The sequence below is a fragment of the Lutjanus erythropterus genome, chromosome 7 (genome assembly GCF_056507025.1).
Source record: "Lutjanus erythropterus isolate fLutEry1 chromosome 7, fLutEry1.hap2, whole genome shotgun sequence".
NCBI lineage: Eukaryota > Metazoa > Chordata > Actinopteri > Lutjaniformes > Lutjanidae > Lutjanus > Lutjanus erythropterus.
In genome coordinates this window covers 424643-446127 of record NC_139323.1, presented here as the reverse complement: position 1 = coordinate 446127, position 21485 = coordinate 424643, and the positions used below count along the sequence as shown (strand labels likewise).

At 41.8% G+C, this 21485-nt stretch overlaps 1 protein-coding gene across 1 annotated transcript; it reads right to left on the bottom strand.

The window, feature by feature from the left end:
• Positions 1 to 13702: 13702 nt before the first annotated feature.
• LOC146323399 (uncharacterized) lies at positions 13703 to 18704 on the bottom strand. The gene is made up of 6 exons (XM_084722350.1): positions 18692 to 18704; positions 17924 to 18011; positions 17648 to 17825; positions 17327 to 17599; positions 15690 to 15849; positions 13703 to 13833 (listed from the first exon to the last, which is right to left on the bottom strand). Exons 1-6 carry the CDS (start codon positions 18702 to 18704, stop codon positions 13703 to 13705), a joined length of 843 nt encoding a protein of 280 aa, XP_084578476.1.
• Positions 18705 to 21485: the final 2781 nt, after the last annotated feature.

Genomic DNA, 21485 nt, shown 5'->3' with positions numbered 1-21485 from the left:
CAAAGAAATTTAGATATTTTCCATACAACAAATGTTGGGTGGCTGGGGCATTTTTTTTTTTATCAGTCTTGGATATGTCAAGGATTAACCAAAATATTGACTTTGATGCATTTATACTTTTTGTGTAGCATCAGATTTAGACGTTAAGGACAATTAACTCCCATTCAAACCATATTTTTTTATCTCAAAGTTGCTGATTATAATCATGCATTCTGTAATGTTAGGGTTTCATCTTTGAGAAAAATAGTAAAATTAGTCATTTTTACTGTTCAACACTAAAATCTGCCATTTACTCATCATAGGCCTATGCATACAAATCTTGTTATTTCTTAGTGATAAAATACTGCAGTAACACTATTTCCACTTTTTTTCCACGTTTCCACTGAAATTATTTTTAAATAAGCAGCAGATCTTTCAATTCTTATTTATTTTACGTACTTGAACATTCAAATTGAACACTCAAAACAGAACAATATGTTACAAAAAAACTTGACTTGAGGCGAGGTGAGCATCTCTACAGGCGATGTGTCGCTTTGTAATACTGTGTTTATAAACGTTGTCACGTTTAAAGATTGTACTCCCTGTGATGTATGGCGTATTCCCTGCCATCAGTTCACCTGCCGCCACACAATATTTACAAAACAGTGCTTTTTTGGTTTGTTTACCCGGAAATGTAGTTCTTTTGTATTCGGATTGAGAAGGACCGTACACACTTAGAACTACAACTCCCGTGAAGCATTGCTACAACAACTAACGTATAGGACAAGAGACAGCCTATAGCAGGGGTGTCAAACTCAAACACAGAAAGGGCCAAAATTTAAAACACAGTCTAAGTCGCGGGCCAAACAGGATTAACATTTATTGAACTGTCTAAAACTGACTATGTTTTACTCAGAAATATGAATTTGAACAGCCAGACTGCAACAACTTTTTCCTCAATAAAATAAATAAGATTTAAAATATTTTTTTTCTTCAACAATAACAAAAGAAAACGAGAATATTTCAGCTCAGAATATTTCAGCTCACATATCCAGGTGGGGGTTACATTTGAAAATGCTTGCTTTTTGTCTGCACACAAGATATCGCACACTTTAATCATGCAAACCCTCAATGGCACTGCATTTGGCATAAAAATATGCTCATATAATAATATTACAAACCCATCAGCCCATCAGGTACAGATGAACATATTGACCTGCTCAATTTAACATTAAGGCCAAAACGCACTGAGAACTTCAACAGAAAAGTCAACTGTAGCTTCTATGGTGCACTGCAGGCTTCAGATTTAAAATGTAACACCACAGAACCAGCAGTATTTTAGGAAAAGGTTAAACTGCACACTGACACACACTGAGGAGATGAAGAGGAGAGACAGAGTCTGGACTCTTCATCATGACTTACAATAACGCAGCAATTAAGTATTTAAAAGTAGACAGATCAGACTTGGAGTAAAAAAAAAATCACGCACCACATAAGTGTACATTAATATTATGATTCATGATCATAAAAAGTTTTTTATATCAAGTCGACACATCTGTCCATATTGACTCTCTCTCTCTCTCTCTCTCTCTCTGCTGTGGGTCAGTCTTATTTTTATTTTTACCTGGTTTCAGGTGGAGCTGCAGTTCATCTCCCTCCTCATATACTTGTGTTTCTTTGCACTGAGTCAGTTGCCTAAACAGACAAACCTGTTTACATTGTCGTTTGACAGAAGCTCGCGTCTTCGCGACTGCGAGCTGATTTATTTCTCGAGTTGCGCGGCAGCTGACGCAGTGCATTGTGGGACTTGTAGTATGAGTGGTGGGAGTGCTATTTACCGATGGGCCATTCATAACAGACACGTGAAATTATCTCGCGGGCCATAAGTGGCCTATAGCCTTGTTTTCCCTACTATTGTTTTTTAGACATGATACCAGCGCAACTCCTTCACACTTGTGCGAGTGGACACGTATTTCTCTTCGCACAGAATGATTTTTAGTAGCAAATGCGATGAAAATTGTCGCACTGTACAGCCCTGTTTAGGCTAAAAACATGGTGTAAATGGCATGAGTGGAATTTCATTTTTGGGTGAACTATCACTTTAACACACAGACACTTCTTCAGACCACTGCTTCTGCTCTCCTGCACAGACAGGAGCTCAGTCTGACAACACACGCTAGCTTGAGGGCAAAGATGGAGGGTCAGAGATGCTGAGGTCGAGATATATTCCAAGCACACTGTCTTGGACGAGAGTGATGCAGCGTGGCCCGGTGTGTTTTAGCCTTTAGTGATAATGGCCATAGAATGGTCAGAAAACTTCATAGAATGTAGTCTCCATCAAGACATGGTGAAATTATGAGTGAGTATTAAAGGACAACTTTGGAAATTTTCAACCTTGGCCTTGATTGAGACAGCTCATTTTGAAATTGGTCCAGTATTGAGGAAGGCAGATGCAGCTGGCAGCTGCGAAATAAGTACAACAGTATACACTGGACAAATGTGTCCCGTACAAGTTCTTGCATTGAAAGTGCTTTTTTTCACCACAGACCCGCTCAGATTGCCAGTTTTATCTCTGTCAACAGCATGCGAAGCGTCTGTCTTACCCTTCACTTGCTCCGGGCTGTGTGTGACAAAATCTCACGGGAACTTTGCTTGTTACTGGAAGAAAACAGAGGAGCCATGACTTGTAAAAGTCAGTTGGTTGTCCCATAGTACAGGTGAGAGTTTACTAGGCCGATTGAAGTGTCATGGCTAAATATTTACCTGATTTGGAGAATGTAGATGAGACCTTTGATTTCAGTGGCTGCCAGTACTTATTTGAGCCCGAGTATACGGATGAGGAGTTTGAGTTCCTACAAACAAAGAGCGGATGAGGATAGAGAGAGAGGGGCAACGGGCAGATGAGGGTGAAGCAGCTGCTGCATGTCTGTGAATCTGTGAAAACTGGTTGTGCTCCTGTGAATGCTGTGACTCTATGCCCACAGAGGAAGAATGTCTGTGTTGTAACGAGTGGGACCTGTTGCCCAGTATTTATGGTCTTGATGTGTCCAGGGATGATAGAGAAATTACCCAACGCTGTGTAACCACTGTGGTGGGAAAATTATTCACCAAACTGGTCACTGTTGTTCCTCTTAGTTATTTCTCATGTTCTGTCAGGCACTAACTGGTTACTGGTCCTTGAACACACAGCTGTTTTCCCTTTGGAAGAACAACTTCTGATAACACAGTCACATCCCGACTCTCCCGATAAGCAGTTCAGGTCCATCCTGACCCAACCTCCTTCATCTCCTAACCCTGTAAGACAGATTTACATTCTTGACTTGATTATCAGTTCCTTTTACACTTTGAGTGTGATTTGATTTGATCCTTTGCAAAGCTCGATTAAAACACCACAAAGACAATCTTGGTCATGGGGTCATGGTCTTAATTTTCAGATTTTCAATTTACAATTTGGTGTCAGAAGTGGGATCGCTTGTGTGAGGGTTTCTGCAGGGTCGACGGTGGTAGTGCACACCCTGAGGAGATATTCCCTTCAACCACAACCTCTCCACAAAGACGGGTGAGAAGGAGGGCCTTAGACCCGAGACCAGACTCACTCAGCGCTGCGATTCAACAATTCTGATTGGTGAGAATCTGAAAATTTATTTAATTGATTTTTAGAAAAATAAAAAAGGGGGAAAAATCAGGTTACTAAAGATGTCAAGATATAAGAGTTGAGATGGGAAAGAGTCCCGACAGTTTTTAACCAAGGTTTAGTAGAAACCTGGAGGTGCACTGACGAGTCCAACTTAAAAGAGTTTACTAAGACCACAATACTGTATGGGAAAAATTATCACTGGTTAATTGTCGTATTGTGCAAAGTAAGACTCAGTGTTTACTAAAACCACAATAGTGTATGGAAAAATCATTACTGGGTAATAATTATATTGTGTGAAGTAAGACTCCAAAAAGCATGCGTAGAAGAGTAGAGAATTCCTCTGTACTAATTAATTTTGATTATCTTGTGAGAAAAAGAAAAAAAAGGGGTGAGAGAATTTAATAAGAAACAGCAATGCATTGAAATCAGTTATATTATTTTGAGCATACTAATATTGATCAGTTCTGATACTTTTGTATTGGATCGTGGAAATAAGTTGAGGACACAACTATCTTCTAATTTTTTGTCGTTATTCTTCAGTTTACCAAAAATGGGTATTTGTAAAATCAAACCAAAAAATACATAAATAAATAAACAGGATAATGTGGATTTGTCTGCTCCAAACATAAATTACATGAACGTGAACTATGGTGATTCATTTGTGAAACAGATAAATTTTTGGGTGACTGAATGTAACTTTTTGAGCACAGAAGCAATTGACTCCATGTCTTTCCCTATTTGTCTCAGAGATCATCCAGCATCATGAAGTGTTTTAATGTGTACTCTTTGATTTTCACTGCACTCTCGACGTTTTACCATTGTGAACAGGAATGAGGAATTTCAAACTGAATTCACCTTTTTGTACCCAAATTTGAGCTGGCTGACTGGGCTTCTCTGAGAAGTCAGAAATTAATCAAGCATAGCATTCAACCACTAAAACATTTTTTTCTGTTCAGGAATGCAAGTAAATAACTATAATTTGACATCTTAATCAAGAAATAATAATGTGCTTTACTATGTTTTCTGGGTAAATAAATTTGAAAATTCATGGATAACAATAATAATTACATTTTAGCATTAGAAATATTTCGGTTAAATTCCCTCTACATACTGGTGTATTAACCATTACAGAAACATAAAAAAATGATTTGGGTATTTCCCAATGCTGTTAATTTAGGATACCTGTGGCATAAACCTTACATTCCATCCTTACCAGAACCTGTTTGCCATACATTTAAAATATGTTCACACTGCCACTCTAAAAACAAATCCAGCCCCCACACTGGGGTACATTAGGTTTGAGGAGGCAGAAGATAATCCTCTGAATTATTTTTTATATTTGAATTCAATTTTAATTCAGAAGATGTTCTTGCCCTACTTGATTTTTGTTACTGTGCATTTTTATATATTGATACTGACATTCTAATATTCCATCATATACAATAATAGAAATAGTCATACTGATAACTGCATACTCATATCAATTATATTGTATACAAATATATGACCTTTTTTCTTTAATTTCAGGCCATCAAGTGATGGGCACCGAGCAATGAACCAACCTGAAGTTTCTGGTCCGGCTGAGGAAAAATCTGTCACAAACTGACACAACCCGCTAATCCCTACCCGACTCATAGCTAACACAGCACAACAAGTCCTGTTACTTTTTGACACATCTCCTAAATAACATACACATTAAACAATCTATGAACTTTGATAATCATATATTGTAAAATTGTATATATTGTAAAATCACCCTGTATTGTGATTGGGTGTTGTAAAATCCCACTGTAATGTGATCGGCTGTTGAGAAATACCTCTTTATTCTGATTGGTTGCTGGAAAATCCCCCTGTATTGTGATAGGCTGTTGAGAAGTACCTCTTTATTCTGATTGGCTGTTGAGAAGTACCTCTTTATTCTGATTGGTTACTGGAAATTCCCCCTGTATTGTGATTGGCTGTTGTAAAATCCCACTGTAATGTGATTGGCTGTTGCGAAGTACCTCTTAATTCTGATTGGTTGCTAGAAAATCCCCCTATATTCTGATTGGTTGTTTGAAAATAACCCTGTATTGTGATTGGCTGTCATGAAAAACATCCGTGCTGTGATTGGCTGTTTTAAAATCCCCCTGCATCGTGATTGGCTGTTGTAAAATTCTCCTGTATTCTGATTGGCTATTGTAAAATCCCCCTGTATTGTGATTGGCTGTTGTAAAATCCCCCTGCATTCTGATTGGCTGTTGGAAAATCACCCTGTGCTGTGATTGGCTGTTGTAAAATCCCACTGCATTGTGATTGGCTGTGGTAAAATTCCCCTGTATTCTGATTGGCTGTTTGAAAATCCCCCTGTATTGTGATTGGCTGTTGTAAAATCCCCCTGCATTCTGATTGGCTGTTGGAAAATCACCCTGTGCTGTGATTGGCTGTTGTAAAATCCCACTGCATTGTGATTGGCTGTTGGAAAATTCCCCTGTATTCTGATTGGCTGTTGTAAAATCCTCCTGTATTCTGATTGGCTATTGGAAACCCCCCCTGTATTCTGATTGGCTGTTGTAAAATCACTCTGTAATGTGATTGGCTGTTGAGAAATACCTCTTTATTCTGATTGGTTACTGGAAAATCCCCCTGTATTCTGATTGGCTGTTTGAAAATCCCTCTGTATTCTGATTGGCTGTTGCAAAATCCCCCTGCATTCTGATTGGCTGTTTGAAAATCCCACTGTAATGTGATTGGTTGTTGTAAAATCCCCCTGCATTGTGATTGGCTGTTGGAAAATCCCACTGCACTGTGATTGGTTGTTGTAAAATCCCCCTGCATTGTGATTGGCTGTTGGAAAATCCAACTGCACTGTGATTGGCTGTTGGAAAATCCCCCTGTATTCTGATTGGCTGTTGGAAAATCCCCCTGTATTGTAATTGGCTGTTGGAAAATCCCACTTTAATGTGATTAGCTGTTGAGAAGTACCTCTTTATTCTGATTGGTTGCTGGAAAATCCCCCTGCATTCTAATTGGCTGTTGGAAAATCCCCCTGTATTGTAACTGGCTGTTGTAAAATGCCCCTATATTCTGATTGGCTGTTGCAAAAAAACCCTGCATTCTGATTGGTTGTTTGAAAATGACCCCATATTGTGACTGGCTGTCATGAAAAACATCTGTGCTGTGATTGGATGTTGTAAAATCCCCCTGCATTCTGATTGGCTGTTGGAAAATCACCCTTTGCTGTGATTGGCTGTTGTAAAATCCCACTGCATTGTGATTGGCTGTTGTAAAATTCCCCTGTATTCTGATTGGCTGTTTGAAAATCACCCTGTTTTGTGATTGGCTGTTGTAAAATCCCCCTGTATTCTGATTGGCTATTGCAAAATCCCCCTGTATTCTGATTGGCTGTTGGAAAATCCCACTGTAATGTGATTGGCTGTTGAGAAATACCTCTTTATTCTGATTGGTTGCTGGAAAATCCCCCTGTATTGTGATTGGCTGTTGTAAAATCTCCCTATATTCTGATTGGCCGTTGCAAAACAACCCTGCATTCTGATTGGTTGTTTGAAAATGACTCCGTATTGTGACTGGCTGTCATGAAAAACATCTGTGCTGTGATTGGCTGTTGTAAAATCCCCCTGCATTGTGATTGGCTGTTGTAAAACCCCCCTTTATTGTGATTGGCTGTTGTAAAATCCCCCTGTATTCTGATTGGCTATTGGAAAATCCCCCTGTATTCTGATTGGCTGGTCGAAAATCCCACTGTAATGTGATTGGCTGTTGAGAATTACCTCTTTATTCTGATTGGTTGCTGGAAAATCCCCCTGTATTGTGACTGGCTGTTGTAAAGTATCCCTATATTCTGATTGGCTGTTGCAAAACAACCCTGCATTCTGATTGGTTGTTTGAAAATGACTCCGTATTGTGACTGGCTGTCATGAAAAACATCTGTGCTGTGATTGGATGTTGTAAAATCTAGACTTGCACCGATTTCAACTTTCTTAGCCGATTCCAATTTCCGATTTTTGAGGGGTCTGACCTACCGATTCCGATTTTGGCCGGTTCCGATTTTCAGTCTTTCTAAGAACTGTGATTGACAGCATTCACAAACATTTTTGCAACTTTTCTTGTAAATATGTTCATAATAAGACACTGACTATTAAATATTCATTTAATACTTTCTCCAAAATCATCCAGATTACAACCAGGCCTTATTATAATTTTATATTAAGATTCTGAATTGGGTGAATGTGATCTCGCGAGATCATCTTGCGGGATTTCGTGGTACGGGATTTCACGTGATCTTTTGTGGAAGCGGATGTAAACAAACCGGAGACTAATGCGGTGCAACAGTTTGAAGTAAAACTTTGCCGTGAGAAAAACAAACACAGAAGTTAAACGAGTCTGTATGAGAAAATGTTTGAGGAGACACATCAACACAGGTTGTTTATTCTTCAGCCAGAACAGGAGGTGAGATTTTAACTGTCCCTCTGTGAACAGCAGTCTGCTGCTAGCTTGCTAGCATTAGCCTGCGAGAGAGTTTACGGCTGTTTTGCGACATTGTCAGCTGCTCTGTCTCGTTGTAGACTGTCTGTCTTCTCTTTATCCTGTTCTTGGAATCTGTCGCTGACACCAGCTTCATGCAGACGTGTGTCTGAGTGTGTAGCTGTTATCAGTGCTGTGTTGACGTCACGATCAGTTTGTCTGCTGCGCGCATGATGTGACCATCGTGCAGAACATGTGTGTAACAATGACGGGCACAGAACCGGATTTGTGACGCTGACCGGCCGGTCACCGGTCAAGGCCAGTCACGTGAAAACCGGCCCGATTCCGAGCATTACCGATTAATCGGTCCAAGTCTAGTAAAATCCCCCTATATTGTAAGTGGCTGTTGGAAAATCCCACTGTAATGTGATTGGCTGTTGAGAAATACCTCTTTATTCTGATTGGTTGCTGGAAAATCCCCCTGTATTGTGTTTGGCTGTTATAAAATCCCACTGTAATGTGATTGGCTGTTGAGAAATACCTCTTTATTCCGATTGGTTGCTGGAAAATCCCCCTTTATTGTGATTGGCTGTTGGAAAATCCCCCTGTATTGTGATTGGCTGTTGTAAAATCTCCCTATATTCTGATTGGCTGTCAAAAAAACACATCTGTGCTTTGATTGGTTGTTGGAAAAATTACTTGTATTTCATTGGCTGTTACGTACTGTGACAGGCCTAATGAAAACCCATCATGTTCAGTAAGCCCTCTTAACTATCCGTAACTCAAAAACAACAACTTAAAACTTAAAAAAGAAGATGTTTTTCTGTGTCATACAATATTATTTATGTATAAAGGAAGAGTGCTGAGAAATGTACTCAAAAAAGTGGGGCAGTCAGTTTCAGTAATTTTCTATTTCTTTTTTTATCCTAAAAGAACATTATAATTGCAGAGAATATGTAGCAACTCAAAGCCTCTGGAAATCTGGTTTAAAATAAAGTATCTATCAATGTCATGTAAACTAACAATATCAGGAATGTGTGCAAAAACTATATCTTTAACTACAATATTTCATATTTGTATTAAAACTAATTTCTAACATTTTTCAGGTGTTTATAAAGAACCTAGGTTGTATGAGACACTGACTTACCTGCAGTTGATGGATGTTGACACGCCTCCAATTTTGTAGAAGCAAAGACGCGTACCAGCACAGAAGCGTAGCAATGCACTGTTGAGGAAAGGGTCAGCAACAACATATAACATATTTTAACCACTTACAAAAATTTGTATCAGTTTAAATGTACATTATATTTTGAATATTTTCTCAGCTTCACCTTTCTACCAGGCAGCCTTTTCTCATGGTATACTGCTGTTATATAAGCCAAATATCGCGCTCTCCAAACCAACCATGTATTAAGTAGTGCTTCTGCTAAGACTCGGGTGGCTTTGGAGATATGATATTTGGCTTGTATAAAGGTGAGATCCTGTTGGAAAGGCTGGCTGACAGGAAGGTAAAGCAGTGAAAATATTTGAAATATTGCATAAAGTTAAATACTTTTTTGTTGGGAAGAACACTTTCAAGTGGTTAAAATATTTTGCTGCTAACCCTGTCTAAAGCAGTATACTGTTTAGCTCATCTACATCGGTACTCCTGCTGCTTCTCCAAACCAGAAGCAGGCAACTAACATCTACTGTGGGCAATACACTGACTATGGATAAGTACCCTATACAAACACACTTCGAATAACAGGAACCATCCTTTTAACAGTTATGAAGGTACTGTGTGGCATACCTCTGACCATTTAGTGTTTCTTCTGAACAGGTAGGTGTTTGTCCTGCTAGGCACTAGGCCTGCCGCACCTCCACCGGTGCCCACTTGTTAGCTGCAGGGTCATCAGCTGGGGACCACCGCTCATAGATGTTTCGCCCCTCAGCCCAGAACATCTCCTGGTGGCGGGGCAGTGAACAGGGACGTCTCCCTGACACCCCCTGCAGCTAACCTTCCTCAGGAGATGCTCGCTCCCCATGTTTTGTCGTGCCTTCTCAGCCAAAGCCAAAAGCTTGCTTTCTCGGCCTCCTCTGATACTTCCCTGGTTGCCTTGTGTAATTTGGCTCCCTGTAGCCCCAGGTCTCGTAGTAGGCGAGTTACTGAGTTGCCAACAAAGCCTCTCGCACCCACTTCCACTGGATAGATTTTTGCTTTCCATCCGCTCTCTCTGCACTCCATGACGAGGTCAGTGTACTTTGCCCTCTTCTTTTCATGGGCTGCTTCCAACCCCTCTTCCCAGGGCACTGTTAGCTCCACCAGCAGAACAGATTTCTCCTCAGAGGTCCATAGCACCATGTCTGGCCGCAGTGTGGTATCACAAATTTCCCTGGGAAAATGGAGCTGCTTGCCCAGGTCCACCAACATCTTCCACTCTGACCCTGGCGTCAGGAGCTTGGCAGCTGGTCTCCTGTTGGTCTTGGTTCCTGCCTCCCCTTGTCTGAGGAAGTGGACCTGTGGCTTGCTCCCTGCTGGACTCTGTTTGTTTGCCTCTTGTCTTCTTTCCTCCACCACCTCTGCCAGTTTCCTGAGCACTTGGTCATGTCGCCATCTGAACCGACCCTGTGACAGTGCGGTTTTACATCCCGATAGACTGTGCTGAAGGGAGGCATTGATGGTCCCACAGAGGTCGCAGGATTGCTCTGTCCCAAACCACTGATGGAGATTGCGAGGGCATGGTAGGGTGTCGTAGGTTGCCCTGATGATGAAACTGAGTCGAGCCTGTGGCAGTTTCCACATGTCTGCCCAACTGATCGCTCGACTCGCGACACCCTCCCACGTTGTCCAGCGCCCCTGCTGCCCTTGTCCCACAGCCTGCACTCGGTACTCTTCCTGCTGCATTCTGGTGATCTCGGCTGCAACCAGGTCCTTCCTCTCTTTTTTATTCGCTCTGGACCATGGGGTGAGTGGTTGACCCCATCCGAGGCCTGCCCGTCCTGTCTGGACCCTACCTACCACTTCCTGGTGCTGCAGTCTGCTCACCGCCTTCTGCACCTCGTTCTCAGCCCTCCATCTCCTTCCAGTCACCACATGGACCTGTGACTCACTTATCGCCTTGTCAGAGGAATCCCTTAGGTCCATCACCAGCCTTGCCTTCTCCTGCCTGTACCCCAGGGTGATAGATTTCAGGGGCAGATGGAGTGAATTCCATCCGTAGAGGCCTGCTGCTGAAAAACACTGTGGTAGTCCTAGCCACTTGCGGATGAAGGAGTTTGCCTTGGCGTCCATCCTGCTTACAGTTGATGAGGCGACTTCACACAGCTTCAGAGGCCACATTATCCTTGGGTACAGAATGAAGTTGTAACACCACATCTTGTACTTTCCCGGCAGTTGGCATGAGTCGATCTTTGACAGGCCTGCTGAGAGCTGCTGAAGGATGGTCTTCCCCATCTCCTTGTCTGAAAGACTAGCTGTATACTGACGTCCCAGGCTTCGGATGGGCTGGTCTGCAATGCGGGGGATGTTTTCCCCGCCAATGGTGAAGGTGGCACTATCATTCCGCACCCCTTTCCGCAAGGAAAGGCTCCTTGACTTGTGCGGCTTGAACTTCATCCTTGCCCAGGTGATCAGTTCATCCAGCCTCTTCAAGAGTCTGGATGTACATGGTGCTGTTCGGAGAAGGCCAGTGATGTCATCCATGTAGCTTCTTAGTGGGGGAAGCCTCCGTCCTGCTGGCAGTCGGACTCCACCCACTACCTGCCTTGCTCCAATCAGGATGAGCTCAAACGATGCCACGAAGAGGATAGGGGAGATGGAACATCCATTGCGATCCCCACTTCCAGCTGCTGCCAACCAGTGGTGAACTTCTGCAGTGCAAAGCACATGTGCATGTTTTGGAAGTAACTCATTACCATGGTCTTGATGTTGTCTGGGATGTAGAAGAAGTCCAGAGCAAAGGCGATGAGCTGGTGCGGTACTGATCCATATGCATTGGCCAGGTCCAGCCAAACAACATGCAGATCTTTCTTTTCCCTCTTGGCAGTCTGGATCTGTTCCCAAATCATTGAGGCATGTTCCACACAGCCTGGGAAACCCGGGACCCCTGCCTTTTGGCAGCTGGTGTCGATATAGCCATTCTCCATTACCCAGCCAACATTTTTACGTAGGGCCCATGTGGGTACAAAGTGGGCAAAATAATGGGCCCCATATAGGATTGTCAGATCACACCCATATGGGATTGTCCGCAGGTTCCATGTTGGCCCCAAGCCAATTGCCCATGTGGGTTTAAGGCAGGATTGCACCAGGTTTTAGGTGGGCCCCAGCTGGGCAAAACAAACAAGACCCATCTTGGTCCCAGCTTTAAGTTCTATATGGGACCTACATGGGGACAGTATGGGCTGAAATATGGGTTGCAAGTGGGATTGTCCGTGGGTTCCATGTTGGCCCCAAGCCAATTGCCCATGTGGGTTTAAGGCAGGATTGCACCAGGTTTTAGGTGGGCCCCAGCTGGGCAAAACAGACAAGACCCATCTTGGTCCCAGCTTTAAGTTCTATGTGGGACCTACATGGGGACAGTATGGGCTGAAAGTGGGATTGTCCGCGGGTTCCATGTTGGCCCCAAATCAATTGCCCATGTGAGTTTAAGGCAGGATTCCACAAGGTTTTCGTTGGGCCCCAGCTGGGCAAAACAGACAAGACCCATCTTGGTCCCAGCTTTAAGTCCTATGTGGGACCTACATCGGAGAGTATGGGCTGAAATATGGGTTGCAGGTGGGATTGTCTACAGGTTCCATGTTGGCCCCATGCTAACTGGCCATGTGGGTTTAATGCAGGATTACACTAGCTGTTAAGTGGGCTCCAACTGGGCAATATGCAAGACCCATTTTTGTCCCAGCTTTTAGTCCTATGTGGGTCCTACATGGAGACAACATGAGCTGAAACATGGGTTGCAAGTGGGATAGTCTACAGGTTTTATATTGCTTGCATTCTTGCCTGATGTGGGTTTAAAGCAGGATTATACACAAGGGATAATGTATAGTTCGGAGGTTATGGAGAAATAAACCCTGACAGGGTTGGAAGGTGGGTTCCATACATCCTGAAGGGGTTTATTTCTCCATAACAACCGACAAACTACACATTATCCCGCTTATTACACGGCTTGTGAGTAAAATAATTAATTTGAAACATAATGTCGATAAAAATTCAACTTTTCTTGATTCATAAATTGACAAATTAGAGCGCAGCATCCAATAGAGCTGTGTAATAATAGGTGTTAAGTATGCCCCAACTGGGTTAAATACATAAGGCCATCTTGGTCCCAGCTTTAAGATCCATCCAATCAAAATATAAATTATTAATCACCAACCAGTTTGAGACAGGCTCTATCTAATTTTAAAAATGGCCACATTCTCTGATTTCAACTTTTTATTTATGAATATGTTCTGTTTTTCAGTTACATATTTTCAACAAAATGACAGATGACAGATTTATTGATAAGGAAAATAAAATTGCAAAACAAGATAGTCTTGAAGTTAAAGTTTACTTTGTTTAAGAACTTTTACTTGTAACTAAACAATAACTGAACAGGGTAACTGTACTTAAAACAAATTGCACTCACTCGCCCCCACTGCTTCTAGTGTTTAATTTGACACTGGCTGCCTGGATGCCCTTCTTCCTCCTCTGTCTCTTGCCCCAGTGAACCACTTCGATAGTGCCCTCTCTGCTTCCTGCTGGTTCACCTGTGCCGTCAACGTGTTCTTCTTGACAGCCTCTGTAAAACAAAGTTGGTTGACAGTATGAGCTATGAACATGATGCTCTTCAAACACCATTTAGAATTAAGTAGGGCTGCCCCGACATAAACGTGCAGGTGCACACACACTGTCCAGCTTGAAAGAGCTCCTGTGTGTTGAATGTGTGCATTACTTACTGAAAGACGTTTTCTGCCTCCATTTATCTGTTTGCTACAGTGGATTCATGTTAATGTGTATTTAAAGTTGTGGAAAAAATGGGGGGCCAGGGAGGTTAATAAAAAAGTCTAATCTACGGCTGTCTTCAACTAAGGATTTTCATAGTCGAATCTGATTCGGCAGATTTTGCCCATAGTTGACTGATCGTCGAATAATGCTCCGTGCACGACCGTCTCGTCTTTCGTGGCTGTAGCAATGATGAGTATATGAGTGTGTGCTGTGAATTAACGAGTGTGTATGGAGAATGAAAACGTTAAGTCTCATTGTGGTGTGGCCATGATATGGCATCAGTGCTGGTATAGACGGCTCAGGGGCCAAGTACCATGGACAGCACTATTTTGTATGTGTGTGTGTAGGTGCTGTCTTTATCACTTGTGTCATAGTCAGACATGTTTATGTTAACTATCTGAGCAGTAAACACCGTCAGGCAGGTGATGGAAATGTGCACAGCTGTCGACAGGCTGCTGCATACAGTGAGATAGAAAATAACGCCAAGTGATTGTGAGGTCTGACTTCTTCATAAACAATGGTTTTGTGATGCAAATGTATTACTCTTTTGAACACACATGGTTATGAGAACGCTTTATATTTGTGACCCCAGCCAACTAGCCAGATAGCATTTCATCAACACCAAAACCAGGCCAGAACTCAGCTCACAGGACGCAGTAGGGGGAAAGTCACTGTTGATGCATGATACTGCTGATGGGGATTTCATACAGCTTCCTGTCAAAAGACCCCAACTATCCCTTCAAAGCTACAGTTGGTAAGTTGACGAAAGTGAAAGTTAAGTCCGCAACTTGGTCGGAAATTTCAAGACAAAACACCATCAGGTGGCTTTATGAACCTCTGCCAAGAACCCCACACACACGCAGACACACAAACACACATGAAGACACACATGCAGACACACACACAAAGCAGCCATAACGCACCCACAGAACACATACCGTATCCATAGCAACCAGAGATATATCGCATCTCTCTCACCATGAAACACACTCTTCTTGTGTGTCTGCGTGTGTGGAGGGAGGGAGGGGGGCTGACAGAGGTGAAAAGAGCGACCTGACGGTGTATCATCCTGAAATTCCCGACCAAGTCGCTGACTTTAGTTTCAGTTTTGTCAAGTTATGACGTTGTGTAAGAGCTGCGATTGGCTGATCCTCCTGCTCTCTTTACCTGATTGGTGGACAGCACTCGGTCCGGTGGATTTTGGCAAGTGTGATTACAGGCTGTAGGTGGAGCCAGAGGAGTTGGATTTTGTCCTAAATTAGCCATTTAATGTCCTACTATCAGAATATAGTGACAGTTCCAGTAAATATGACTGAATAATTGTTAATAATTGTTACCTCGAGGAGCCGTTAGGGGCCACTGTACGCCTTGTAAAAAACTTAGAAGGCACTGAGACCCCTGTGTGACATCACATGATATCTATGAATATATTGATTTAAGCTTTAGTATTATTACTAAAGAAATTAGATGAGCAGTTCTTAAAATAGTGCAGTCGAAATAGAGTACAAAAAGATTCCTTGCCTTTTCATCTCAGGAGACATTTTTCCTCTAATTTACTTTAACTTTTCTAACTGACGGAGATCCATCAGGGCAACAGAGAAATTATATCCCTACAGATGGAATGTTAACTTCTCTAACTTATTTACTTACCATACACAACGTTGAAAAGACGCAAGTCCTTAAACTTCTTTTTCCCGTGACGGCCAAACATGTTGTACTCCAATGCCAGCTCGTTGGACAGAATGTACTTCATCATTCGCCTCGTTGCATCATCTACACTTGTGCCCCCTATATCTGCCACCATGGCAACCTAGGGATGAGGGCCAAAAGGAGAAAAAAAAGGCTTACATTAACTGCTGAGTCAATAAGCTTCAAAGATTTAAAAATTCAGCAACTAAACATTTGAAGTAACACAGGTTCTGACGTTAAGGTTTTTTCCTGCTTGCCCTGCCAGGCAATTACTTCACAAATCTACTTGCCCCACGTAAATTCTTACTTGCCCTGCCTTTACAAGATCAGGATTTTTGGGGCCGATCACTGATTAGTGAGTTCAAAGCAGATAACCAATCACGATCCAATCACTTGAGGGAGAAATATGTCCACTTAAATAACTTCTTTATTTACTGTTATGTACTGTTTAATGAATATCAACAAAAGTAAAAGTGTACAGTGAAACTGTTTTCTGTGCTGCCGATTAGATTCAATTACGATTATTGAAGTCTCAATTTGATTACCAACTTCTTATTAATGATTATCAATTTGATTTTACATTATTGCTGATTACTGATTTGCCATTAAAGTAACAGTACCCAAAATACACCACAAACTTAGGCTTGCACCATTAAAACAGTCAGCTTCTTTATTTATTTGTTTATGCTTTATTTATTTATTTATTTATTACTTAACTTCTCTTTTATTTATTTAGTTAATTAGTTACCTCAATTATCTTTTTAATTAGGCTCATTTATTTTTGTTTTAGATGAAAACTAGAGAAAAAAAGACAATGTCCAGACTTGCAAAAAAAATTTTTTTTTGAGTTTCTTGCCTACAGAACAAAGCCTCAGCTTTGGAACTTAAAAAAAATTAGCACAGTAAAATCATCATTTGTAAACATTAGTCACACACTATCTGTCCTAAAGCTAAAGCTGACGTGATGCTATGGATGGAGAGAAAATAGCCGAGGGGACGGAGATGGAAACATTTTATAATAGCCTACAACACATCTGCTCTACAAGAGAACAAACCAAATTAAAAATCACGGAGTAATTAGAACAGCAAATCAACCTCATTAAGGCAAAGTGATCCGTTGTTTACGTTTAGCTGTGTCTCACTATATGTACGGTGTAGGTGTGTGTAGTTCCCCATGATGCTGCTCTGACCTCTGGAGACAGAGCGGAGAGGTGTCAAGGGCTATTTGATACGTCAGTTGGAGCTGAGCGGCCACGGAGACTAATGAGAAGGAGACAAGTGTGTGTGCCGACAATGTGCAACCTGTTCTCATGTAGAACTCCTTCAAGGACAGAAACAGGAAAGGAAATACAAGAACGGGGGAAAAAAGAAAAAAAGAATCCGATTTGGCGCTTGACTGATCAGGAATGTCCACGCAGGTTCTGCTTGCCTAAAGACTTTTTTTACTTGCCCCAGGCAGTCAGGCAACTGTTAATGTCAGACCCTGCTGTAGCCTTTATGTAATTTACTGTAATGTGATACGTTTTTATTTTGTAGGCTAATGAAAATCAATTTGGAAAAACAAAACTTTAAAAAGACAAACAAACAAAATAACTTACAACAGCAGACATTAGACTGCGGTCCCCCAGTTTCTCTTCGAGAGCCTCAACATCTGCTTGAGTTTGCAGTGGGAAGACCACTCCATCAGGAACCTCCATCATTGATGCATCTTGCTTCTTCAGCAGTACATTTAGCATTTTACCATGAACCTTCTGGGTCTCCTTAATTTCTTCAACAATTGTAAGAAGTTTAGAGAACATGGCTTCACAACTGGGGGTTGCAACCCTCTGGGCAGTGGAACCGGTGACTCGCTGGGCAGTGGGGCTGGTGACCTGCTGGGCAGTGGAGCTGGTGCCTCGCTGGGCAGTGGGGCTGGTGACCTGCTGGGCAGTGGAGCTGGTGCCTCGCTGGGCAGTGGGGCTGGTGATCCGGCTGGTCATTTTCTTTGCTGCTAGCCCAAGGAGTTTTTCTGGGGGAGTTGGTGGAATTTCTTCCTCTGAATCAGAATGCTCACTTGATTCTAGTTGCTTGCTCTGCCTCCGGAGGTTTCCCCTTACCCTAGATAGGTTAAAATGAGGATATATGAGGTAAACCACACCTACTGCCTCTATATTATGGAAATGACCTTAAACCTGTATTCTCCCACAAACACCAACCTTCTCTTTATCAAGCCATCTTCGTTGTCTGTCAGGTCTGATGTATACTCAGCTTGATGTAGCTTCACCCTGGCCTCTGCATAAGTGGCTGTAAAATACAATGACACAAAATAAAAGGAGTGAAGGAGATATTAAAAAGTAGATTATAGGAAATTAAAATAGTTGTCGTGTATCACAAAATTCACAATTTGGATGACATCACAGTTTTGAGTCACAATTCAACTAATTTTTCTGATCAGCAAATGAGGAAAAAAGGATAGATTAGAGTTGACTCATAGCTGGACTTGCATTTGTCTAGGAAAGACAAATGCAAGTCTAGGTGCCTACGATTCAATTTGCCCAGAGAGAACTTGACCTGGATGAATGAGAATATCCATAGACAGTTATTACGGTACTATGGTAAATAAAATATGATTATTTGAAAATTCATTGTTTAGAAGTCACGAGTAGTAGCCAATCAACACAGACATACATGCACATACAGATGTCTAATCTGCAGAGGGATAGTGTGGTTGCAGGTATCCAACCAAACAGGAGCACACCCACAACTATCACATGTGAGAACTGAAATCAACTGAATTGAATGAATTGAGTTTGGTGTGATCCTGCTTGTTTGGAATGACAATCTGCAGCTACACCAGCCCTTGACAAATTAGCTCAGGGAAATCTATAGAGAAAAATTAACATGAGAAAAAGAATAAGTTGGGGACAGAGGCTTTAAATTAAGTGAAGCAAATAGAGCTTTAAAATGAGGAAAATTTAAGTTACCTGCATTTCCCATCACACGCACATTACAAAGGATCCAGTTTTCAGCTGGTGGTGTGCCCTCTTTCACAGTCTTGGTCACATTTACTAACCCAGCTGGTGGCCACCAGCATAGTTTTCCATCAGCGCCCTCGAACCACTCAGATGGAATGATGTCCACCTGCTTGCAGCCATCATGATCAATTTCGTCGACAAACTCCACCACACTGAATGAGGCCATCCTGCAAAGTTAATCATTTTATGTGCTGTGTAGCTGAGGCAAAGCCACAAACATTTTCTTAAGAGGCAATAATAGCAGTGGTTTTGTGAAGTCTGTTACTGGAGCACTGGCAAGCTGACCAGACAGTTTTGATTGTAAACAAACTCCAAGACATGTCGAGTCAATGGGGTAGTTGAAAAAATGTGCCCGTCTCAAAAAGTTCATACACTATATGTGTTTCTGCAGAGGAATGCACAATATTCCTCACAATTGCAACTCTTCCCCCTAGTTCAAAACAATTGGAACCACTGGAGCTGGAGATTATTGTGTCTTTGAGTTTATACATCTTATATTGAACACCCTGATGCATGGAAAAATCGGTTGGCAGTGGTCCAGATGCATGGGGCTGTTTCAGTTCAGCACCTTCAGGCACGTCTTTTGACATGTGAGGAAATAATTGCCTTTCGTAGACACGTCTGACAATTTGTTGCACAGGACCTTGTGGTCTTCTCACCATTTTTTTCAACTGTCCCAAATAGTTCTCAAAAGGGAAACATGAAACTGAATCCAGAGGGCCATATTTTTCAGCATCATCTGCTAAATGTATAAGACTGTGTGTATTATTAACCATAAATTTTGTCCCATATATTTTAGCAAAGTCAGTAACAAATAATCTTAACAATTTTCTAGCATAACCACAGAACTCTCTACACAGAGGAGAAAGAAGTATTCTCATAGCACATGACAAAACCAGGAAGTTTCTGTATTGTTGATTGGGGAATCTTTCAAAAAGCACAACTGGCCCTGTATATAATAAGAACTGTCGAAATTCTGTAGCTTTCCATTGGCTGTACTCGAACAATGATCTCGGCTTTCTGGAAAAGCTCCGGGGTAAGCTTTGTCTACACAATTTCAAGTGATCAGAGATGGCAGAAAGGGCAGAAGATGGAACCCGACACTGCAATGGCCCCTTGAACCACAGAGCAATCAATTTGCGCACAATGCCCAGGCAAACTAAATGCATGTAGTCCAGAGGAAATGCAGAAACCATACCAATGCCTAGCCCTTGGAGAGGGGATTTAGAGTGATGGTGGTCTTCATCAGACATTTGTTCAAACTGAGTGTCTGTCCTCAGGCTGGAATCCATCTCTGGAAACACAACTCTACTGTCAACATAAATGCCATACTGTGTGCAACGCTCACAAGAACTATAGCCACCATGACCTTTGATACATTTTAAAAAAGCTCTTGCTGGAGTGTCACAGATGAAAGCATCAGGAAGTGCAACGTTGTAGTGTTTCCCATTTAACATTACACCAGTTGTTGTGATGGCTTTTAAATCTTCAATAAAATCATGCATGTAGTCATTCACAGACTCAGGTTTACAGGGACCCGCATATACACCTATGATAAACACTTTTGCTTTTGGTAGTTCAACCATTTGACCTAAAATAGGCCACAGCTGCATATTAGAGCTTCTTGAAAGAGGCAGCCCATCAACATTCACATGAATAGTCAATGTGTCTGTTGTCAGTTCATGCTCATTTGTCATTTTCAGTTCTGACAGTAGTGCACTTGCAAGCCCAAAGTGGTAGTAACTTCCCTGTCCCATCTCTTTGACCTCACAGTCTTTCACTGTACCAAGGAGAGTTCTGGGATCCTTGGGTACATCCAAACCTAGCTCCAAGAGTATTGCCAGTAACTCTGACAGGGCAGAATGAGACACCTGACGGTTAGCTGCCCATTCGGCTAGTTTCCTCTTCGCATCAGAGTGAGGTTCCTCCTCAGTAAAATCACAGGCAGGATCTTCTTCACAGTCACAGTCACTACACACATACAAGTCATCAACATCAGTGTCAAAGTCCAACTGCAGATTTACAGCCTCATGAATACTGTTCTCCATATATTCCTCAACCTGCACATCTGGATAAATTGCCTGCATTTCTTGGTCCACCGCCTGCACTTCTTGATCCACTGGCTTGCAGTGCTTGGTCCACAGCCTGGTCTGCATGGTCTGCATGGTCCACTGCCTGGTCTGCCTGGTCCAGAGCCTCCATGGCAAGATTCATTAAATGTTGCTGCACCCTACTTTTGATTCTCCTCCTCCTTGTCCTTGAACTGCCATGGAAGTAATCCATTTCACTAAAACACACAGAAGTGTTCCCACAGGTCACATGTAAAATGGCTTGTACTACATCACAGTGTTAATTTTGACAAGAACTTTTAATTTAATTTAAGTCTTAGTTACTCACCAAAGATTTAGTTAAAGTTAGTCTTTAAGTTTTGATTTGTTTTAGTTAAAATTTAGTCTGTGGAAATCAGTTTTAGTTTTAGTCTGTACTTTGACAGTTTTGTGATATGGTAACATATTTTGCAAAAAGATGTTTGTCATGGTAGTAAGATTAAATGCTTTTAAATGAACCATATAACTCTTGTATAATAAAAATGAATGTCTAAGGCTTGTTAGAAAAAGTGCAATACTGACAACAGACACATTCATGAGAATGTTGATGGGCTGCCTCTTTCAAGAAGCTCTAATATGCAGCTGTGGCCTATTTTAGGTCAAATGGTTGAACTACCAAAAGCAAAAGTGTTTAT